Source organism: Nanorana parkeri, unplaced genomic scaffold (genome assembly GCF_000935625.1).
Source record: "Nanorana parkeri isolate BGI_ZX_2015 unplaced genomic scaffold, ASM93562v1 scaffold98, whole genome shotgun sequence".
In the NCBI taxonomy this organism is placed as follows: domain Eukaryota; kingdom Metazoa; phylum Chordata; class Amphibia; order Anura; family Dicroglossidae; genus Nanorana; species Nanorana parkeri.
The window spans coordinates 2,093,299-2,118,780 of NW_017306366.1; the positions used below are offsets into that span (position 1 = coordinate 2,093,299).

The following is a 25,482-nucleotide window of genomic DNA, read 5'->3' on the forward strand; positions in this document are numbered from 1 at the left end:
ATGCCCTTGATCAGCTGGGGGTGTCTATCTGTCACATATTGAAACCCAGAGGTTTGGACATCTACTGCCCAGAAATGCTGTGCTCTTGAGCGTGCATCTGTACTTTTTTTTACAACCAACCCAGTTCTCCACTTTGACAGAAAAATCTATGTCCCACACCCCTAGGAATAGTCACACTGATGGACACAAGCCACTCTTTGTCGCACCCCCTGAAATTCCTTCTCCAACTCCCTGGGAGTGCGAGTACCCTAGGTAGAGAACGCCTGTTGTGAGACCAACCAGCCAGACATCCTCACCCCACCATACTATAATTTATCTCTGCCAGTGTCAGCTTCTGACTCAAATAGGTCACTGTGTGTTCCTCCCCATGTACCACTTGTCACAGCACAGCCTATAGTCCTACACTTAAGGCATCTGTCTAATTCTTTGTTGAAATTCAGGGCTATCAGCCCTGGCTGTCTACACAGAGCCTGCTGCAACTTTACAAAGCTTCTTCAGCCTTTGGATCCTACTTGATCCCTATGGAGTTCTTGTAAAGGGTGCTGCTACAGTGGAAAAATTGGGGATTAGCCTCCGATAGTACCCATCAATACCCAGGAAGGTTCGGACTTCTTTCTTGGTGACAGGAGAAGGACACTCCTACATATCTTCTACCTTATAGATTTTGGGTTTTATTAGGTTCCACAACTGGTGTATCCCAGATACTGGGCCTTTTATAACCCTAGGCACATTTTTTCAGGTGTGCTGTTAAAACCATTTTCTTAATAGAATTCAGGAAAGCCTGGACTTTACAGAGGTGACTTCTTTGTCATCTAGATAGGCCAAAGTGTTGATGTTGCCCGAAGAATCTCAATAATCATGGAATGAAATGGAAGCTTCTTGTAACCCAAAGGGTATTTGGGTGTATTAAAAAAAATTCTGCAGGGTCATGGTGGCCACCATTTCTTTTGCTTCCTTGACAGAGGGACTGCCAGCATCTCCTATTGAGATCAAGGTGGTGGTAAACTGGGTTGGACCTAATCTCTCAATCAGTTCATCAACCCAAGTTCAAAGGGAGAGAATCATGTTGAGGACTGCGGGACTTCACAGTAGGCATGGGCAATTCTTTTCGGTATGAATTGAAATTCTGGCAAATTTGCAGTATTCTGAGTTTTGGATGTATCCGAATCTCTGAATAACATTAGTAACGAATTTCAATGAATCCAAAATAAATTTTAATGAAAACAACGAATTATTTTGGATTAATTTGTCTCATTTGGATGCCATGATGCGATAGTTTGGACCTTTTGTTAACCGCTTCGCATTTATTTACAATGGCCGGGCGGGAGCTTCTTGAATGTGAGTGGATATTTTAAAATGAGCTTGTGCCCACGCGGGAAACTGTCAGAACTTAAACAGCTGGTGATGGCTGTTTACATACAAGCGTTCCAGCGGTTGTAGAGCCGCCCGATCGCTTGTATGTGGTGTGCGCCGCCGCCAGTCCTGAGCTCTGCTGTGCCCGGTGCGGTCCCAGAACTGGCACAGCGGCTCTGTGACTGGAGATCAGAGGGAGACAAGTACAAGGGCTCCCTCTGATCTTCCCGCCGGTTTCTGAATGCAGGAAGTGATGTGCATTACATCACTTCTGCATTCAGCTGTCACTCCCCGACTACAGAAGCTGGAAAGAGGCTGATAAAGCAGGTTTCTGCATTATCAGCTGCTTTGAGGGGGTCTAGATGACATTAGGGGTCTTAAAGACTCCTGATGTCTCCATAAAGAGGACATGTCACTGGATATTTGATATCACATAGGGGGCTTGTTATCCCCCTATGTGATAACAAGAAAGTTATGCTCTGTTCAGTTACAGAATGTTTAACAAAATACTGCATGTGCTATTTTCTTTGGTCTTGAGGATCCTGTCACACCATTAAGAGTGCGTTCCAGTGCGTTCGGCTCACTTTGTTTTCGGGAGGGAGCATGGCGGTGCATTGAATCTCAGTCCAGTACGATCTGCAAAAAATGCTGCATGCACTATTTTTTGCAGATCGCACTGGACTGGAACAAGGGCACTAATGTGCCACGCGTTCAGGTGCTGGCGATCGCACAGTGGGAGAAAACAAAGTGAGCCGGCCAGGATGCGTTCCAGTACGTTCCAGAGGCTGAACACACTGGAACGCACTCTTGATGGTATGCCTGGGCCCTAAATGCATCAAAATGTATGTAAATGCATGCAAATGCACAGGAACGCACTAGAAAGTCAATTGAGACTGAAATAAAAAAATGCACCGGAATGCATCAAAAACACATAAAAAAGCGTACATGACCGCATTTGCAGAAACACAACCAGCTCTGGTCTGGGGATGGTGTGTCACACTCACCCTCCCTTCATATTATGACCAAAGGTGTCTACAGTACGATCCACGTCTGTTAATCTGGTTGTGTAAGTCAGGCACCTATACTAGTCGCTAGACAATACAATTATAATGGCCTATACAGCCGCTGATACTGTCTTCTATTGTCTTTCATTTCTGTAGTTACCCTTATAAACTCTTAACCTTGTTTGGTTGCAGTTCTTTTTTTATCATGCAACCAAATAAATTGTTTTGGTGTTCTGTGGATTTTAGTTCTCTATATCACTGTTGAGTGGTGACCATCTGTTTAGTTCTCATTCCATAACCCGACACACTAACATAACAGCAATTTATCTACTTAGCTTCAATCTCTTTTAAACTTTACTTGAATCCCAAAGAGATAATCCATTTACAGCAAGTAGGCCATTGCAGGACAGAAGTGAGGCAGATACACTTGATACAATCACGGTATACCAAAACAATTCCCCGTGTGCTATTTAGAGATCAATGGAATTATGTATCATTAGATATTACAAACTGTTATCATAGGTTTGCTATTATTGTAGCTGTAAGCATGCAGGAGCACAAGGAATAAGGTTGATGAAAGAATCTGTCTTGGCCACCGAAGAAATACGTTTGTAGCAGCAAATATTTCCAGCTTTCCTCTAAGCACATTGGTGACACTCAGTTTCATTTTAATTTAGAGCATTACATCTCAAGCCAGATAGGAATATCGAAGATGATCAGTACAAAAAATACATCAAGCAAGTACATCCTCCATAACTATCAACATTTCAAAATAATTACCAGGGTTTAAGGAAGACTTTGAGCTGAGTAGACATTTTTACCAATGCTATCTCCGAAGGTGATGGACCATGTTATTTACCACTGTAATGCATTATGAAATTATTGATAATATGCTGTCTAGAATTTGGCAGTGGAAGTCAATAAATCTAAAACGAAAAGGCTTACAGGCTACTCCAAAGATGATTTAATTTCATTTAGCAAGCAAAAGGGTGATTAAACACCAATTTTGGTTTAATCTTAAATATGTCTAAAACCTTTTTGGGACTTTCAGTGCCCATGGCAAGTGATAATTCAACATCAACATTCTTGACCACTAATCCACCTTAACTTAGTCCTAACAATTTCCTTATGAAAATTCCTTCCTTTCCAGTAAAGAGACCCTGTCAGTCACTACAAAATCCTAGCTGAAGTTCCCTGTAGTAGAAGAAGTATTATACTTTCCTGGTCAGCTGCCCATGCCTACCTCTACTACCTCCCCTCCGTTTCAGTGCTGCATCTTCCATAAGATTCTCTCTGCATTTGACACTTTTTGGGGGGCCGGAAGCCTGTTTCCACCGCTGCATGCTTTGGTTCAGTCCTCCAACTTCTACATCACTACAGGATAACGCAGTGTGAGGGGGTCAACACGTAGCAACGGACAAATAAATGTCCGCACCATTTTTGTAACACAGCACACCACAACTCATTGTGGGCACATTAACAGCTACTCTACATGTGTGTTGGGGCACTATATATCTAAATGAATGACACTGCCTCCCCCCACCTCGCTAAGTGAATTGCACTGCAATGTAAAACACATCATATTGTGCATTAACATGCATAATGTTCAGAAGAAGGATTTTATCATGTTACCACAATACGATGATGATGATTATTATTACTAATATTATACAGAATTTATAAAACTTTACCAGTTTTTACAGTGGTTTACAATATAATAGGTTTGAATTCCTTCTCTGTAGGAATGTATATTGTTTTTGCGCACATCCTCTTTATTTATTAAGCTAAAGACTAAAAAATAACATTTTAAAATGGTAAATATGAAATAATATATTAGAATATTTCATATTTGCCATGCAGGTAGAGCTCTGCAGATTTCAGGCTCTGCAGTTCTTTGCAATAAAAAAAATTGCAATTTGATTTCCTGCTGTTCACCTCTGAAGAACACACACACAGCTCAATAAGTCAGAGTTGGGGAAGGGCCCCTATTAGTCTCTTATGCTAGTAACACACCACAGGCAATTTTTGACTGTAATATGACTGTAACCTACCACCAACAGTTTCTGTCAACCCCATGCTATAATCATATTGGCTTTTGCAATATGAAATAGCCAATAGCAGGCTGGCTTTTGAAGCTCCACCCACTGAGCAGAGGAGCGGACCTGAGAGAGAAACTTCTTTCACAGGTCCGCTCCTCTGCTCAGTAGGTTGTACAATAGCGAGCCTGCTATTGGCTATTGCAATTTGAAATAGCCAGTAACGGGCTGGCTATTGCTCCCCATTGTTTACATTCTGCGGCTGCCTGCGGAATCTAGCTGTGGTCAACAGCAGAATGTAAACCAAGAGTTTCTTTAGCAATTAAATAAATTTAGTTGCTAACAATTTTTTTAGTGTGCACCAAGCAACTGCCAATTTTTTAGTGTGCATCAAACATAACATATCTTCAATTTTATTTTTTTTACCGGTTGCTTGAGAATGCCAGTTGCTTGCATGGCAGATAATGGAGAGTTTACTGTACCAGTAGGCGCACTAGCCTCAAGGGAAAGGCGGCTGCTAAAGGTAAAGAAACTTGCCACTATACGCTCTGACTAAAGTGTCTGGATCCGTTCTTGACAGAGGAAGAGTGGGTTATGGAGAAGAGAAGAAGTAGGAGGTATATCCTGATATGTACTCTGTACTCCCCGCCCCCTCTTATAATTTTTGGGGGGCAAAACCCAAGTTAGCCTTGGGCACTGAAAATCCAGAAGCAATCCACTTATGTAGGCAGGACAATAAATAAAAGCCCACTGAACAGACAGGCTATTGAATCCCTTACATCCAGGAAAACAAAATCAGTATTATTCCCAGTAAAACCTTTAACTATTTGCAATCAAACACAAGCAATTTAAATATAAGGGACTCTGACAACCCACAAGTTTAAACCACATTTGAACAATGTTGTAATATGATCCTACAAGTTCTTACTCAGGCGGTAATAAGCACCAACCAAAATCTCTAGAATAATGTCCAACTATCTGTTAAACCACTTCTGATGTTGCCCCTCTCTGGGAACCTTTGGTCCTACATAGGAATGTCCAAAAGTTTTGGACCAGTTTGACGCGTACTCCAATCTGTCAGCGCTTAGCATAGGTTTCACAAAATCACATGGAGGGACTTCAATAATGACAATGGAAAGGCTGCTGTCCCGTAGAAAGTGGGAGCTTCAAAATGATTGCAAAAGACAAAACAAGAGAACAGCACCCTCTCTCCGTGAAATACCGTTTTATTCGACCATATAAAACCAAAGTAAAAATATACTCACAAGCATCGCCTAAACCATCAGCTTTAAAAAGAACCGTCTAGTATGAACCACGGTCGCCACCACAATGTACTATCTGACGTCAAGACAGTGGGAGTGGCAGTAATCAGAGCCGTGCTAACATGTTTTGAGGGTTAGACCATCTACCTCAGAGAATATGGCACATGTTTTGGACCAGAGTGTATAAGATAATCTATACAGTATTTGGCCAAATACCCCAGAAAAAAAACAACTTAAGGCAAACTAAGGGGTTATGGTAAAAGCTTGGAAACCCTCATTACCTTACTTGGAGTTGGAAATCAACGAAACCATGTTTTTTGGCATCACAAATATAAAAATAATTCAGTAGATACATTTAAAAAGACTTGACTCAAGACCCCTTGCACAGAAAATGATGTACCCGTAAACTTTACCATTACTGCACTAATCATATAATCCATAAATTCTACCACCTAACCCTTATCATGAGACCTCTGATGACCATACCTGTAATACACCTTGATCCATTTTTATTTATACTGATTACACAGAATTCACTTAACAACACTGTTGCAGCTGTGTCTTTACATGTCAGTTGAATTACGGCCAGGGAATCCATGAAGGCAATGAAACAAGCACTATAAAACTATACAAACATAGTAACAATATCTACCGTGTAACATTAGTTATAAAGATTCTCCTCAATGTAAAATAAAAGTCTGTCTGTCACTATTACGAGAATTCTACATCTTTGATATAAATATAAAATGTTGTGCAGTTTATTTGGTATATGAAATTGTATTACAAATCTATTGAATGGAAAGAAGTATCGCAGGTTGCTAAGAGCAGGGCGGGGAGAAGTGCAAGGGCCATACAGATCTCCCCGCCTGGCTCTTAGCAACCTTGGATGCTCTGGTCGGCGTCCCACCCGCATACACATCTCCCTGCCCACTCTGGTTGTTAAGAGTCAGGCAGGGAGATGTGCATGGCCCTTACACATCTTCCTGCCTGGCTCTTAGCAACCAGGGATGCTTTAGCCGGTGTCCTGCCCAGCTCCTGGCAACCAGTGATGTCACTGGTTGCCAGGAGCTGGGTAGGACATCTGGGTGTAGTATTAATAGTCCGGGTGTTAACTATGTCATCTTATAAATTAAAAAAATATTTGAAGAGAATGTAAATTTTTCTAGAGGGTGTGGTGATATATAAAATGACATAGTTTAACACTTTCTGGATGATAAGTACTATAGAATGTCACTGTATAGTAGAGAAAAATTCCAAACAATTCTACTTTAAAGAAAGACTTCCTACGAATCCTGGCTTCTCCCCTTAAATCAAATATTAGTTTTAATAGAACAATTAAAACTAATATTGCATTAAAAGCTTATAAAAACAAAACCAGCTTGTTGCAATATTCAGCTTCAATTCAGGGATTGTCAGCATTACTTTTTTTCTGCCTGCCACTAAATGTCCCCTGTCTGATGTAGGGCTGCATCTAACGATTATTTTCATAATCGATTAGTTAGCCGATTATTAAGTTAGATTAATCGGTTAATCGGATTTAAAAAAAAGGCTCCAGTGATGGACTACTAGTTTGTATTGAGATTGTAGTCCATCACGGGAGCAAGCTGGGCGCGGTGGAAGTTTAAAAAAAAGTGTGGTGTGCAATATAGTACATTATACAGCGTCGCAATGCAGAATACCAGCAGCTATAGAGGAATGCAGCAATAGTACATTATACTATAATGTACTATTGCTAGGATTTGCAGTCCTCTGTAGCTGGCGTTATTCTGCATTGCGCTGTATATAATGTATTATTGCTGGGATTTGTAGTCATCTATAGCTGGTGGTATTCTGCAGTGTGCTGTATAATGATTATATGGTGCAATGCAGAATACCACCAGCTATAGAGGAATACAACAAATGCCAGCAATAGTACATTATACTATAATGTACTATTGCTGGGATTTGTAGTCCTCCTCCTCTGTGGTATTCTGCATTGCGCTGTATATAATGTATTATATATATAAAATATTATAATGTATTATTGCTGGGATCTGATGTATTCCTCTATAGATGGTGTTATTCTCCATTGCATTGTATAATTTATTATTGCTGGGATTTGTAGTCCTCTATAGCTGGTGCCATTCTGCATTGCGCTGTATAATGATTATATGGTGCAATGCAGAATACCACTGACCAGTTATAAAGGAATACAACAAATGCCAGCAATAGTACATTATACAGCGGCACAATGCAGAATACCACCAGCTATAGAGGAACAACAAACCCCAGTAATAATACATTAAACACCCTGTATAATGTACTATTGCTGGGAAAAGCACAGATTTGATATTTAACATTAAAAAGGTATCCCGAGTGACTTACCTTGAATGACGGTGGGCCCTTAATTGTCGGCGAGCCAGCGACGAGTGAGGGAGCTCACGGCAAGGAAGAAGAGCAGCAGCGTGCGCAGCTTCAGTGTCCTGTGCGGTGGGCACAGCGTGTGACGTGTGGCTCAGGTCGCGTGTGGAGCCCCGAACAGGCTAATCAATCGATAGCCGACGAATCGGCGATCGAAAACGTTGAGAACGTTTTCAATCGTCGATTTTAATCGACTGAATCGATTAACTGTTGCAGCTCTAGTCTGATGGTCAGCATCATTCAACCCCCTTCCTCTGTGACCAGGTCGTCCTGGACCCACCCCCAGCCTGTTATTGGACAGTGAAAGAAGAAGCAGCACAGTGATGAGCTCATCTTCCGTCATTCTTTTCTCCTCCTATCAAAATGCTTCTTGTCAGTACGTGAACAGCTTAGGCGCTGAACGCTTTTTTCTCCTCAGTATACACTCGGGAGGGAAACGGGTTTGACACACATGATAAAACTCCCAGTTTAACTCAAAATATACCCCAGTGGTTGACAGAAACCAGTATACAACAAAGACTTAAAATGCTCAATGCAAACAAAGCAGTGGGTCCGGATAACCTGCACCCCAAGGTACTTAAGGAATTAAGCCAGGTTATAACTAGACCATTAATCCTCATTTTTAAGGACTCCTTAATGACTGGTAGGATCCCCAGTGATTGGCGGAGGGCTACGGTAGTCCCAATATTCAAAAAGGGGGCAAGGTGCCAAACTGGGAACTATAGGCCGGTCAGTCTAACATCGGTAGTTTGTAAAATGCTAGAGGGCATAATAAAGGATTATCTGGTAGAATTTGTTCAGGAAAACGGGATAGTTAATGACAATCAGCACGGGTTCAGGAAAGACCGTTCCTGCCTATAAGGTCTGGAACTCACTGCCACAGGCGGTGATTTCAGCAAATAATGTGGAATTGTTCAAGAAACTTTTGGACGATTTCTTAAGGGACCGTAATATACAGGGGTACGGGTACTCCTAGAATGAGATCCTAATAGGTTGGACTTGATGGACTAATGTCTTTATTCAACCTCAAATACTATGTAACTATGTAACTGATGTGCTGCTTCTTCATTTCACACCCCAGCTCTGCTGTAGTGGGAATTTAAGAAGCTGATAACAGGTCACATTCAGGTAATTGTATTTCTTGCATTTAAAAATATCTATTTATGATGCTTTAATTATTACACAGCAGCAATATTTGTGTCTTTTTCTGCCTAGAGTTCAGCTTTGAGAAATCTGTCAAGTTTGAGAAATATAATAATTAAGCCGGATTGAAAATTGTAAAGCGGGAAGTCAACATATGACATTTCCTTTCTACCTAAAACCTGTTAGAAAACCAACACATTTACTCTTTAGTAGTTTCTCTAGTAGTTTAATTAAAGCACACTTTCAACTTTAACACTAGCCAAAGGTTTGGGGTTTTTTTTTGTGGTGAACCAGAAACATTTAGAGCCTTTCTCATTTATTTTTTTTTGGTACATGTGTGCCTGTTGGGACCATTGCTCTACACTTCCTATCAATCTGAATACGCAGAAACTGAATTCACTCAGTCAGAGGTTTTCTTACCCATTGTGCTAAAAAGGAATTTTCTGTTTTTCAATTGGGGATATTCTGCTGACTTCCTGTCCTAGTGACCACACACTCAGTGAGGTAAACTTTTCTTGATTAGAGCAATTACAAAAAAAACTTGTCAAGGGTTTCTAAACCTTCTGCATGCTATCTACATCTTGGCTGTTCGGCCAAGAATAATGTCATTTAATATTTAATTATCAACTAATGCAGTACCAGAGTACCCTAGTCAGCAGGGGATAGAGATCTGTGCTATTATTAGATTATTCCAGATAGATCCAGATCGCTAAAAAAATAAGTATGTAAAGATGACTCTGAAAACAACTATTATTGGGCCCTTAACATACATTCACCAGATGTGTCAGCTCATAAGTCACCTGCAATGACAGATCAGAGAGAAGGCCGCAAAAATAGATCAAGGCTTTTATGAAGCTCTCTCACTCTCTGCAAACATAGCAAAAAACATTAAAGTCTAAATGACAGTAAAAACAACTACTTCCTTCCCACCACATAGCTGATCATTGCTATAAAACTGTATTGGAAAAGACATGGTTCCCCACTGTGCAGTGCCTGATCCTCTGTTACTAATCTGGGGTTAGAAAATAACAGAAAAATAGTAATCCATAGTACTCACTATCTCCCCATCTTTAACACCATGGTCATGCTTTTTACAAGAACAAAGATGATGACCGTAACCTGAGGGCATGATACAGCAATAACAAGTCCCCATTACAAGGGCTCCAGCTTTGAGATTATATTCTGTTTAGGCCTTGTGTCCAGGGGGAGCCTATGCTATCCACTGGTGATGCAGAAGCCCCAAACTGCTCCTGACAGTTTGCTTAGATCCAACTCATATGCTTGGCACCTCGCAGCGTCTATTTGCATGTCTATAACATCAAGACGCTAAACAAGATCAAATGAACCATATGCCATGGGTTGTTGTCACCTCCACCTCCTGTTCTGTTGATTCCAATAGCTATTTATCCCATAGCAGCATCTTCAATTGTATACTTTCACAGGTTCTTGCATGCAGAGGCGGACCTAAGGAATAAAGGGTCCTGGTGCAAGATTTTATCCTGGGCCCTCCCTCCCGGGGGGTGGAGGTGGGGGTGCTGTATATACATTATACAGCAATGCAGAACAGTATATGAATTGGACTCTGGACCAAGCAACGCATTGGACTCTGGACTAAGCAATGCACTAGACTCTGGACTAAGCAACGCACTAGACTCTGGACTAAGCAACGCACTAGACTCTGGACTAAGCAACGCACTAGACTCTGGACTAAGCAATGCACTAGACTCTGGACTAAGCAATGCATTAGACTCTGGACTAAGCAATGCACTAGACTCTGGACTAAGCAATGCACTAGACTCTGAACTAAGCAATGACTAGACTCTGGACTAAGCTATGCACTAGATTCTGGACTAAGCCTCGCACTGGACTCTGGACTAAGCAACAGATTGGACTCTGGACCAAGCAATGCACTAGACCCTGGACTAAGCAATGACTAGACTCTGGACTAAGCAATGCACTAGATTCTGGACTAAGCAACACACTAGACTCTGGACCCACCGGAGATCCTGCAGAGCCCACCCAACAGTTTACAGATGAGATTTTTAGGAAGGCACTGGTGATGTAGCCTTCCCAGGATACATCTGTAAGGCCAGGGCCACGTCACCAGTGTCTCAATCAACCAGGAAGTGGGAAAAGAGTAGTTGTAACTAAAAGATAAAATGTTTAACTAATGAATGTAAGATGATTTCATGTCAGTATGCAGAGCTGCATGCTGATGTGATCTTTTAAGTGAAAGGGGTAAATGGTCCACTTTAACACTAAGTGCTTTAACACTGGTGCCTCTCTCACCAGACAGCAACTATTCACAATAATGTTTAGCCAGTGGTAGCATTTCAGGCCTTTAGATATAAAGGCCTCTGTACTTTATTGACCTGATCCTTTGGTTAAGTCAGTCGTCCCAGGTGCAGTTATCTTTCAGTATAGAATCCCTGGCAACAAAAACATTCTTTTACAAACACCTCCTTTCAGTGAAGGTCCGCTCCATGGGCAATCTGGAGTCTGCAGTTTACTTCTTATTATCTAAGAAATGTTACGTATTAGATGCTGAGATATGAAGTTAATCAAATGCTGCATTTCAGCGTTTCTCAGGGTGAGCTTCTATATTTCATAAATTGGAAAGGTTACAGGCTCAAAAATGGGTCTTGGGCTTAGACAAAAGATCTAGATCAGGGGTGCCCATTAGGTAGATCGTGATCTACCAGTAGCTCTCAAAGCGGATGCTGGTAGATCACGAAGGGTGTGAATGGCGGCCCCTTTATTCCATTTTGGTATATTTATTTAGCTGTGCACCCATGATTACCTATTAACCTGAGTCTGCTGAGCCAAGCTCCCTGAAACCTTTCTGGTGGATAGTGGTGGCTGAAGTGCTATCTATTACATCAAAGAATATTAATTTAGACAGCCTGTTGCACTGCACGGTTTGCAAAATACAGCAAGGTGAGCCAGGAGAGAGAGTGGGGAGAGACATACAGGGGAGAGAGCAAGGAGAGACAGCCAGGAAAGAGAGAGAGGAGAGACAGCCAGGGGAGAGAGCAAGGAGAGACAGCCAGGAGAGAGAGTAAGGAGAGACAGCCATGGGAGAGAGAGCGAGGAGGGTTTTTTTTTTTGGTTGGTAGATCTCATGTAGCTCATCATTTGAAAAGTAGCTCTTAACACAAAAAATTGTGGGCACCCCTGATCTAGATGTTCTTTTGATTATCAAGAAATAAAAAAAAAAAACCCTACTATCCCAAATAGAGAATGCTGATCAACCATGTCAAACGCTCCCTATGACACCAACATGTAGCATAATATAATAATAATAATAATGTTCAGCACACTGGGAAAAAGTGATGTGGGATTTGCTTTTTAATTACCTGCAAACAACCTATATAAGTTAATAATGATAATAATAATATAGCTTCAAAATCCAATTACGAAGTACTAAACAAAAAAACAAAAGGAAAAAGAGAGCACTTTAGCTAGCTTATTGTGACAACAAGGCAAACAGCAGGATAAGGAGATCTTATAAAACATGGTGCACTTTATGGGGTTGATTTACAAAAGGCAAATAGGCTGTTTACTTTGAAAAAGAATGTGCACCTTGCAGGGGAAGTTTTCCTTTGCTTGGTGAATGTGGTAAAATTTTACTTTGCAAAGAATACCCAATCAAATGCAGGGAAAATTTTAAAAAAAATATTTGATTGCACATGATTGGGTGATAGAAGGGAGGAGAGATTCACCTTACTCATTAAAGTTAGGGGAAAATCCCCTTGCAAAGTGAACAGCCTATTTGCCCTCGGTAAATGAACCCCTATGATAAAATAAACAGACCCTTGTTAGCCCAAACAGCCTGTAACCAGTGGTTGCTATGTTCAATATTACTGATATGGGGGTAAACCACCAGAACAAGGTAGAGGGTCATCCCTGAGTAGGTAACCATACAAATACCCAATCACCTTTGAAGAAGGATAAAAACACTCAATATACCAATAATCAATGTTTTGTTGCTAGTAAGAAACATAGATTTTTGGTTGCTATGGTATATTGGTTTCTATGATCACCATCTTCATCTATTATCTCAAGGATAACCTAAAGAGTTACTTTTTATAAGTCCATACTAAAATTACATTTTTTTCTCTTAATTAGACATAATTTTTTATTAGTGAAAGGCAACTTCTACTTGCAGTTTGTATAAGCATTATGACTCAAATTGCAGGGGGAAACCAAAAACTGTGATGGGTTTTCTCAAGAGGATTGGTCATATTAAAAGTCTTGGAGGTCCATCAGTCTCAGTGCTCACGTGAAGTTTTCTTACCTTCTCCAAGAGGGTCCAGGGTATGGATCATGAGCTGGAAGATGGTGCTGCGCATGGTACTATTGTGCAGAGAGGCTGAGCTTCCGCCTCTGGTTAGAAATGGCTTCAGCTGCACAAAAGTGGAACAAATGTTACAATAAAAACAAAACAAAACATAATTCATTCAATTTATACATAACAGCCTCAAAAATGTTTCCATGAACCACATTTCTATCAGACCTAAATGTCCTGGTCAATATCCTGAAAGCACAAAAATGAACTGCAGAGTTTTCAGACACAATAAAACTAAAAATTTTATTAAAAAGTGCCACTGAAATCTCGGAATAATGTGAGCGGTACACTAAAAAAGCTCTTGCCTCATATTTAACACAAATACATCCATGATGTTGCTTTGCTACCAGAACCTCATGGGGAGTCATTATACACTGAACAGTGGGATATAGATATAGTTACATTTGCTTTTAAGACTTTACTTCTTTAATGGTTAATTAATGGCCAAAGACATCTATTGTTCTTGAATATGTTTGCGGTTGTCTAACTATCATGGTGGGGTAGAAAAGGTGGAGTATCCAAGAGCTTATATGGTTTGTGAGCTTCTGGCTGGTATAAAAAGCTGGTAAAACTGTATTCCCAGAGTATTTCTCTATTATGTTTATGCAAGCAAAATAGGGTACTTGTGATGTTCCTCAGCTGGCTACAGTATAAAAGGCTGGTAAGCATAAATAGCAATCTGGTTTATATAAATGAAGTTGTTTTGACATTCATGAATAGATTTATACAAGTTTTAGGTGATTGTCATAATTGAATGTTTTGTAGATGGTATACAAGTTTTATTTTCTATCACTTATTCACTAAGCTAACTGCATGTCCAGTAACTCTACAGAGGGAAAATTGGCAGATGCCATTTTAAGATACCTTTTGAAAAAAAAAAAAAAAAAAAAAAATAGAAGGGAAAGGTTGTTTAGAAACACGGCACGGTCATTGTCGGAGCCTGCAGGGACCGCTTTCTTTACTATAGCACTGTAATTCTTCAGTATTTCCGAAAAGGTAAAATATGAAATAACTGGGACAATACAATGGGGATTATGTGCTTTGACTTAAATACTCTTATGTAATTTTCTGGGATTTTACAATATAATGATCAAGTATTACAGTAATATCAAAGTGATAGGATTTAAAATGGTGCATCATAATTGATATAATAATCACAATAATTTTTTAGTTGAATTTCTAAACTGTTTTTGTGATTTTAATATTAAATTAGAAAACGTAATTGAAAACATTTTATAGGTGAACATCCTGGGTAGCCTTCTTTTAATCCAATTATTTTTTATTTCCCTTTCAGTAAGTTTTTTTTATTAAAGTTTATAGCATAATGTCAAGAAAGTAGCAGAGAGTCACATACAGTATATACATACAGTATGTTTAACATTCAGCTGTCATACAATAAAAATAATGAAAGACCAAGCCCTGTATACTTCTCTCTTATTACTGGGAGTGGAACACTAAAAAGCCCCCTGAGGGGCCAATTTATTTTTTTTATTTCACATTTTTAATTGTTATTTTGTATTTTATTTTATCCCAAAATTTTGAGATAAGCATCTTCAAATAAACACTTTGTTATAGTTTTAATATTCATTTTTTTGATGTTGTTGAATTTAATTGGCAATGGTCCATTCTTCCTATTTATGCTTTTCGTTTTTGGACCTTAAACGGTTTGCAGGAGTATATTACTGTCATTTTTGTGTCATCTGTAAAAAAATGATAAGACAAAAGCTAAAATAGAGTAATAGGTTGCACAAAACAGGTATATAAATGTTATGTCATTATTTGTACAGCAATTATTACAAAGTTAGTACAGTACTGAGCATTGTCATTGCATAGCCTCAGAGACTAAATAATCCTCATTGTCTAGTAATCTCTTAATTGCCATTATGATGTTACTGTAAATGGAACACTGCCACTTAGGGTAAAGAGTTCCCAGTAATAACATGTTTGCAACTATGACTGAAAACAATTGAAAATCTCTTTCTAGATAGTAAGGCATAGTAAAGGCCCCCGTTTTATGATGTCAGTATGTCATCCGCATAAGCACATTTTAGCAACACAGTTAATTGGATTTACACATTTGAGCAGCATGTATTAAACTCCTTTGATCGCCTACCTTTAATCTGTTGTTGTCTTCAGGTGGCTTTGGCTCATTCGCTGCCACTGACCCATTGCCTTTCTGTACATAGACATGAAGAGTAACCATATAATACCATCAGTCAGAACTTTGCTAAGCAAATATGTTCAAACAACAGCCACAATAAGAATAAGACACAGTGCTGTCTAGCCATATACTCTGGACCAAAGAAAACTTGTTTTACCTGTCACCATCTTGGCAGTCACCAGAGAAGCCCCAACATTACATTATACTGGTAAAGTTTTATGCATGGTCTATTGATCTTTTACAGTTTACTGTTCCTGGAATTAAACATATTCAGTCAGTGGTACAAAGCTGGCAGCCAGGTAGCTGTCAGATGTAAAAGGCGTGATTAATGAGATGGTTTTGGATATAAAATACAAAGTCACGTTGCCCAGTATTTGTATCCTCAGCACTGGTAAATCAATCAATGACAATTATTACAGAGGGCTGACTGATCACAGTGCAGATTGCTAACAAAGTTGTTTGTGTCCTATATATTTAATACTCAAATACATCAGGAAATGTTTAGTATGTACTGCCTCAATAATCCTGAGTAACATGAAGCTCTAATAAATATCTACATATAATTTCTCCAATCACAAGTGCAAATGTTTCCAAGACAAATACATGTACTGTCATTCATTAGTTTTTCTTAAAGTCTAACGCCAGCTAAAACGTGTTTCTAGGGTGGCAGACAGAAGCCTTGACCCCATTGGAGAGATTTTCCCTCATTTCCTGCTCCTGTGACATCCATACAAGAACTGGGGTAGTGATTATCACCAGGACAGGAAGACACAGACATGATTAAAGTGACTCTAAACTCAGGAGTTAGATCTTGAAAATAAATTCAAGTACATTAACTATTAACAAAAAATGTATCTTATTTGTGTATCACTCGGCTGTAGATCCTCAAATCATCTCTGAATTGGTGCTGACACTGTCCTTCCTTCTGGAGAGTGGCTACTTTTCTTCCCCATGGTCTCTGTGTGTGTTGTAAAGTAGCCACCACTCCAAGCTCACTCCCGTGATGGACTACAATCTCAATACAAATGAGCAAACTAAACGAGAGATTACTCATTTGTACTGAGATTGTAGTCCATCACAGGAGTGAGCTACTTTACAACACACACAGGAACCATGGGGAAGAAAGGTAGCCACCCTCCAGAAGGAAGGACAGTGTCAGCACCAATTCAGAGATGATTTGAGGATCTACAGCCGAGTGATACACAAATAAGATACATTTTTGTTAATAGGTAAGGTACTTGAATTCATTTTTAGGATTTAAAAGAGAATTATGGGGTAACCTTTTTATCTCATAGTTCTCTTAAGGGTCGGGGGAGGACATATACTAACCTCCTCCCGTGACCCAAAGCTCAGTATATAGCGAGCTACAGCGCCGCAGCCAGGATGGATCCCGACAATGCTGTCGAGATCTACCCAGCTGCGTGAGTAACAGCTGGCTCTGCCTATCTTGAGGCAGCGCCAGCTGTGCCCGCCCCCTCCCCCATCCGTTCCTTCAGTCAGCGCTGGAGGATCAGAGCGGGGAGAGGGAATCCCTGCAAGGGTTGGTGACTGACAGTCACCATTCTCTGCATGGAGGTAATAGGAAATTGAGCAAGCAACGGTATGCGTTCGCTCGCTTCCCAATCTATAGAGCTGACATGTGACAGTCTTATTGTCACAGGTCGGCTCGAACTATGAAGTAGAGTGGAAATCACTCACCTCATAGTTCTCCTTTAACTCCTGAGTTTAGTATCACTTAAAAGTATAAATCCACCCAAATATGATATTTTTATTCTAGATAAATTCTGGTAGACTTAATCACTCCCTTGAGTCTAGTAGATTCCAACTGTGCAACTGACCCACGGAAAGTCTTTTCTCTATCAAGTCTTACTTTTCCTGCTGCATTCTCCATAAAATAAGTTAAAAACCAAAGAGGAAGTGTGAGATCTTATGGCTGCAGCAGATGGGAGGACTTAAGAATTTAGATGCAGAAATCATCATCAATGGGTTGTTCAACACCTGCCCAAATCTGAAATATCATACAAGAACCTTTGAATTTGCAATTATATTTTTTCTACAAATAGCTGTGATGCAATTAAACCACAAATGTAAAAATGTGGTGAACTGGTCAGTATTATATCAATGTACACAAAGAGGTGTGAGGTGCACTTTATATGACAAATGCTCCTGGGTTCTTGTTGAGATTTACTTGAAGCCCAACTCCAACCAATACTCTTTTTAACATTTGGATAGCACAATGAAGGGTTTAAAGCTCTGGCAGGTTTTTGTTGCTGACTGTGTCCCTGTTTGGGAGATTTCTCCTCACTTCCTGTCCCAAACACACCCTGTCTCACGGGAGGAAATTTACCTAGCAAAGGCACAAACGACAACAAAACCTGACTGCTGTTCATGGCTGCTTTAACCAACTCCAGTCCGGCCATTTTGCTACGTTCGGCGAGCAGGAGGTGGTTAGATGCGGGTGAGCATCTTAAACCGTCCTTTGTGCCCGCGCCCACTCGTGCATGCTGTCTGGCGCGCATGAGCGGGAAACTGTCAAAAAGTGAAACAGCCAGCGATGGGTGTTTATATACAAGTGGTCCGGCGTCAGTAGAGGCACCTGATCACTTGTATGTGGTACCTTTGTGAGCCCCCCCCCCTCTCCTCCACCGCCGTTGCCGCAATCCCGTGCTCCCTGTGCTCCGTTCGGGCCTGGGACTGGCATTGTGACTCTGTGCAGGGAGAACGGAAGGGAGGTCAGTACACAATCTCCCTCTGATCTCCTCCCCGTTCTGTGAATGCAGGAAGTGATGTTTATTACACCACTTTCGCATTCCTCTGTCATTCTCCGGCTACAGAAGCTATAGAGAAGCTGGTGAAACATATCTCTGCTCCATCAGCTTCTCTGGGGGTCCCTAGGTGACATTAGGGGTCTTAGAGACTTCTGATGTCTCCATAAAGAGGACCTGTCACTGTAATTTGATATCACATAGGGGGCTTGTTTGGTGTCTTTTTAAACAGTTGACATCCGCGGTGATAAACCCCCTTCCCATCCAGGCCATTTTTCAGTATTCAGCGCTGCGGTACTTTGACTGACATTTATTCCGTCATGCAGCGCTGTACTGAAGTCATCAAGTGGTTCATTTTCCTTTTTTCCCTTTATTTTCACCTAGTATTCCTGCCACTAACACACATCCAGTCTTAGGGTGACAATGTTCACTCACTGTACTGTATACATGAAGGCGTAGCTTTGTCAATATAGGACTACAAACCCCTCCCCTTTTCCTCATCTCCATGACATGGAGAGAAGTGTCCTGTAGTCCTTAGATATAGCTGGGAACAAATTGCAAAACAATACCGGCGCCTTCAAATCCAGAAAGAGCCCAGCAGTAAAAATACAGCAAACACGATGGAGGCAGCTCCCACAGATTAGATGGACCACCAGTCTATGAGAAAAGGAACAAAAGAGAGCGCCTCCATAGTGTAAAAATTGTATTTAATAGTAAAAACACGCAGCTCTAAGGCTGTACTTGTACAACAGTTCGGTAGAATAAACACCAGTAGAATAAGGTGAGAGGACGGAACCCCTGGCAGGGAGAATCTGGAGCGATGTAAAACACCAGTAACCTCGATCCCTGTATTGATAAATGGTTTATGCGTTTCTTGGCCACGCCCCCTTCATCAGAACCATTGGTCAATACAGGGATCGAGGTTACTGGTGTTTTACCTCAAATTACCAAATTATCAAATTACCTTATTCTACTGGTTTTTATTCTACTGAACTGTTGTAAGTACAGCCTTAGAGCTGCGTGTTTTCTACTATTAAATAAAATTTTTACACTATGGAGGCGCTCTCTTTTGTTCCATAGCTGGGAACAATGTAACTGATAAGAGTGCAGCAGAGAGTGCAGGAAGTTATCAGCTCACAAGATTTTTTTGGCAGGACCCACAGGTTTCTTAGTTGCCATTATTAAATAGATATCACAAGATGCTTTTAAGTGTATATTTAACCGACCCAAAAGGGAGGAAATAAGAAACATTCATTGTTAGGGTTTACATGCACTTTAATATTTACCTGTCCACATTTCCAGGTGTGAATGCCTAGTACCCCGTTGCACACTGTGGTTCGATTTGTCAGCCCATATGTCACTGTTGTGTCTTATGGTAATACAAGCATCAGCAGATCAAATCACAAAGCACAGAGGAGGACCAGACATCCATCACTCCTAGAAGTACTTGGCTTAGCAGGATAAGAAAGGCATAAACTATTCTCTTTACAGGGACCCCTTCTTTTCACGTTTTTTTTCTTGCTTTAAAAATGATTGTATCTCTGTGATGGGGGCGCAGGAAGTAAGGCTAAATTTCCCAAATGGAAACACTGTTAGAATACACATTACTGTGTTTATAGCAATAACTCCTGCAGTATTGAATTTTGGTCACTAGATGGCAGTGTTCTGTTATATCTATGGTATAGTCTCTGTTGTATTGAATAAGGTAGAGAATAAAGCTGTGGCTTCCTTCCTGTTTTAGCCAAGCCATGTGCAGCATGCATATCAGACTGTGTGCTTGTGTTTCTCTGTGAGCTTGTGTAAGAAGTTCCAAAAAACACATTAATGAAAACATTTATAGATGTTCTAACCTTTTCCAATTCTTTTTAAATTGAAAAGTTCATCCAGGAGTTGTGATTTAGCCAATATGTTTGGCATCTTAACACATGTAGTTACAGATGTATAAAAAGTACTTCAAGGCATATTCAGATGATCAATACATTTCAGGTTAAAAAAAAGCTTTAACCCCTTCGTGGCTGACGACGTACAGTGTACGTCGCCAGCATCGGGGCTGTTTAAACAGACTCCCGGCGACTTTTGCCGCCGGGAGTCTGTTTAAACTTGTAGAGCCGACTGTCGGCTTTACAACAGAAGCGATCTCCGTTGCCCCTCCTACGGGCCCTGGACCGGCGTCCTTGGTGTCCGCGGGGAGCTGGGGAGGAGGTCGACGAACTTCCGTTCATCGATCCCCTCCCCGTTCTATGGGACCGGGAGCGATGCAGATTGCATCACTTCCGGTCCCTGGGCTGTCAGTTCTGGGCTCCTGCAGCCCAGTTATAAGCTATTGAAGTGCGATCTGCACTTCAATAGCTTATTTCTACTGTAAAGGTGACACTGAGGGTCTTTTGGACCCCCAGCATCACCTTAAAGAGTACCTGTCACCACCATCTGCTATCACATGGGGGGCTTGTAAGCCCCCCCATGTGATAGCAGTCAAAATAAAGTAAAAAAAAACCCAAAAAACTGTTTTTAAAATTAAAATCAAATCAAATAAATCTAATAATAATAATTAAAATTTTTTAAAAGTCCCCGCCCCCGCGAGCTCGCTCGTCGCCACATAAACACGCGTCGGGTGCGCCTACGTATGAAAACGACGAACGCGCTACACATGTTGGGTATCGCCGTGCACGCCGGAGTGAGAGCAATAATTCTAGGGCCAGTATTTTGGGGTATCTCTAAATTGATGACCTGTGGGGGCTTTTAAAGCGTCTTCTGTGGACTTTTTGGGGTACTGCAGTTTTTCGCCGTTTCACGGACGCACGCAATTTGTAAACTTGGCATGTTGGGTATCGTTTTACTCGTTGTAACCTCATCTTTTATATTTCATTCATAAAATGGGTATTTTGTTGTGTTTTGGGGCATTTAATTAAATGTATCACTAACTTTTGGGGTTTAATAAGGAGTTGCGCTAATATTGCGCAACATAAAAATTTGCAACTACCACCATGATATTGTATAGGGTCTTGGCATTCAGAAAATATATAATGTGTGGGGGTTTAAAGTAATTTTCAGGCCTAAAATGTGGAATATAACATAGGTGCAAAAAATGAAAAAAGGCCTCAGTCATGAAGGGGTTAATAGTTAGCGAGAATTAATTTCCTTACCCAATAGAAGTTTCTTTCACAGGCAGCACGTAAAACAAACCATAAATCTACAATATGTGTGTGATTAACATTCGTTATATATACAAACCTTGGTTGTGTCTTCCAGCGCCATAACTTTTACAAGTCGCTTCCTTTTTAAAAGCTGTGACTTCATCCAGCCCTCCAGCTGGGTGTTGAACTTCATGAAAATGACATACAGACAGTAGGCACTGAGGAGTAAAGCGCTCTCCCACCAGAGGATGAAGTTATCAAGGAAGAAGATGATCAGCATTATCAAATCGAGAATATAAAATGACACATCTCTAAACAGAGGCCACCATGTAAGGTAGAGGATCTCCCTGGAGAAAAGGGCACAAGTTCCAATTACGAACAAGATGTTAAAGACAGCAGAGCCCACGATAGTTCCAATACCAACATTGCTGTGGGAAATAAACACCCCAATCAGGGAGGTGAAAAGTTCAGGTGCAGAGCCACCAGCTGCCATAAACGTGGCACCAGCCACATCCTCGGAAATCTGAAGCTTTTCTGTGATGACTCCCAATGCTGGAACAAAGAACTCATCGCAGACAATGGCCAAGGCCACAAATACATACATCATACCAAAGATGTGAAGCGCCACCCAGCCATTTCTACGTTGCTCGATGTTGAACACATCCTTAGGATACTCTCCTTTTGCATGAGGTAATGGAGGTCTGGTGGGTTTGTTGGTGGTTGTTGAAACAGGAGTAGTGGTTCTTGGTTTAATAATGGGTGTAATGGGATCTGGGTCCACGAAAATACAGTGCCTGGTTTTGGTCCTTTCTGTTACGTTATCTGTAGTTATGACTGAAGTAGAGGTGGTAGTGCTGCTGGTGGTGCTGGTGGTTGTGCTGGTGGTGCTGGTGGTGGTGCTGGTAGTATGGTTTAATACTTCTCTAGCAGACACTTTCATGGTCATGTCTGCTTCTTCATCCTTCACTGAACTAGGATTTTCCAAATTTGTCTCTGGCCAAGGTTCTAAATTCATCTTTTGATCAACTGATAGCTGGTAAAGGGAGCAAAGGAACATCACACAAACTATAAAGAAGATTCGGTTCAGCTGCAGTCTTTTTCTCCTGTGTAGATGCATCATTACAGCCTAGCCTGGCTAAAGGAGCAAGAGCCAGAAAAAGCTTTTGCTTTGCACAAAATTATTTGTCACCTATGGAAAGATGCTGCTGGGTATTATCCTATGCTTGTGCTTCATTTTTGGCTTGGCCTTGTGCGCTATTTGCTAAATTTGGAGGGTTCCGTTGGGCATCCCAGAAAAGCCTAAAAAGAAAATCAAAAAGGTAATTAGCACAATTCAGGTTTAAATTATTTAATCAATTCGATCCTCTCCATGTATTTCAAATTCATACCATGATCAGTGGCGTAACAATAGCCATAGCGACCCAGGCGGCCGCTGTGGGACCCGGGCCCAGGGGGGCCCGGCCAGGACACCCCCCTGATGCCGTGCGGGCCGCCTGGGTCGCTATAGGTTCGAACGCACCACTGTTCAGATCACATAACAAAAAATGGGGCCTAAAATGCTGGAGGAGCAGGTAACTTGTGCTAAGAGAGCAAAACTACTCGTCAAACTTCTTCAGAATGCAATTCATAAAACTATCAGGGTTATTCAGAAAAGGGTGAAGAGTTTGGAGAAGGCAGGAAAAGTGAACAATGTGGGACAACATAACTGAACTGGAAAGGGAGCTGAATTGGAGAATTTTTCCAAATCAGCTATTTTGGCCTAGATTGTTCACTTCTTCGACCTTTTCCAAACTCTTCACCCTTTTGTGAATAACCCTGTATATGTTTTATAACTTTGAAGAGTCTACTGAAATTACCCTAAGAGCTAAATTCTAGGCAGCCCACTTTAATATAGTCGTATTCTCACGACTAAAACCCAAATCATCAAAAATAACTACAGTTTCAGATATTATTTATTTGCATTTGATATTGCACCCGCCCACTGAGCAGAGGAGAGATAGTAAGAGACAACTGGGGCTGGGGGGTGCACGTAGCTGGTCTTGCCTAGGTCTAACACCGGCCCTGGTTCCGATTTATTGCAGTTTTCACTGTTTTAATTTGGTTGTCAGATTTTCAACCCTCTGTTTGCAGATGAAAAACAGACAACAATGAATCTCTATGCTTTATGGCAGTGCGGATGAAAACTGATGACCATCAGCTTACATCAGTGACAGTTGAGGTCCGCAATTTAAGACAGATCAGCTCTCCGTTTTGACTGACCGGGACTGATGTAACCACATGTAAACTGATGATCAGTATACATCAGTTCAGGTTACGTCCATTTTTTGGGACTGATGTCGTAAAGCTCAATGCATGCTGGGGGAAAGCAAAGAATCATGGGAATTTACCATAATAACAAAAAGTCCAAAACTGATGTAAACTGAACTGACAACAGATGTGCAAACTGATGTGAACTGATTTCATTTTCATCAGATTTTTTGTATCTGTGAACCTTGATTGAACTGATGATGCTTGTGGGAAAGCGGCCTTACAGTGTGGGGATAGCCCCACTGCAAGGGGTAAGAAAACTTTTGCCTGGAGTTCTTCTTCAAGCATTTGTTAATCTGTTACAAAACTACTTAACTAGAGATCCTGCCACTAACAGCACTTCATGTTTCAGGCTGACAACACCAAACCACTGCCTTGCAATTAGCAGCTGCGTCGTCTGCATGATGTATGAGTCAATTCACCGATCTGATAGACCTGATAGGCAACCCAACAGCCTAACAGATCTCCAGCTAAATAACCAGATAGAATCACAAAAAATTGCTCATGAAAACTGTATATGGTGAGGCATGATACCAAACATACTGAAAGAAAAAAACTTCCTGGTTCAGCTTATCTGTTCCCTGACTTCCGTTCTAATTGGACTGAAATGTCACCCTTAGTATTGCTTGCATTATGTCAGAATTAGAAAGCTATTGGTAAGTAAAAAAAACTTGCCCTTTGCAAAATGACTGATTTGAATGGTAATTTAAAAAAAAAATGACAAAAAAATTCCCATGATAGAAAACATTGAGGTTATATCAAGCCATCCATTATTTGGTGGTAAGGGCTCTAGGACATTAGAATAACCTTCTTATTTATCACATACATGCTCAATAATTCTATTCGCAGCAGTTTTTCCACTATTACAAAACGATTCTCAGAATATGAATATGCGCAAACCTTTATAAGACCCAATGTCATATACAAAGTAGGTTACTGCATTCTTAGGAAAAAAATACATGATGATTATGACATCAAGTCCATTTATCTAGAGGATATGGCCACGCTTATTCTACCATCATCAGCTAAGTTGCTTAACATGCAATTAAGCGTAACATGTATGACCCTCTTGTAGCATCTGAAACATACCTGATGAGAAGAGGAGGAACGCTGTTTGGGGGAAGCATTCGCCCCTTAGTCTTTAGGATACATGAAGCACGGGCAGGAGAGGTGGACTAAGGAGAAGGCAACAGAAGTGTCCCCATCACCAGCAAATCTGCACCAGTTAAAGTCTGCTGAGGGTCAGGTATGAAGGACACACGGCAAGCGCACTGTCCAATCCACACTAATACCTGCAGCATTAAGGAGATTATACAGCAACACTGTACTTTCCTTGCTCCCAGGAGAGAAGCTGCTGTATGTGGGAGGAAGAGAGAGGAATCTTTTAGTAAAATGTTTTCTGTGCTAAGTTTGGTTAGGTTTTATCAAAAAGATTAAAATCACACTGGAACACTTTAAAGGGGAAATCTGCCTTAAAACATTTCCAAACATTACAGAAATGCCAAAACTGGCAATGTACCATGCAGGTACACTTAAATACTAGACCACACAGGGACTCTTATACACACG

General features: G+C 40.8%; 1 protein-coding gene across 1 annotated transcript in view; it reads right to left on the minus strand.

The window, feature by feature from the left end:
• SLC24A1 (solute carrier family 24 member 1) overlaps nucleotides 1-25,258 on the minus strand; it is a 49,518-nt gene extending 24,260 nt beyond the window's left edge. Inside the window, exons 1-4 of the mRNA XM_018552836.1 lie at nucleotides 25,003-25,258; nucleotides 21,704-22,905; nucleotides 15,660-15,722; nucleotides 13,496-13,604 (exon numbers count right to left, since the gene is read on the minus strand). Coding sequence (XP_018408338.1) covers nucleotides 13,496-13,604; nucleotides 15,660-15,722; nucleotides 21,704-22,726 — 1,195 coding nt within the window. The 5' untranslated portion in view covers nucleotides 22,727-22,905; nucleotides 25,003-25,258. The remainder of the gene's footprint in view (nucleotides 1-13,495; nucleotides 13,605-15,659; nucleotides 15,723-21,703; nucleotides 22,906-25,002) is intronic.
• Between the last annotated feature and the right edge of the window lie 224 nt (nucleotides 25,259-25,482).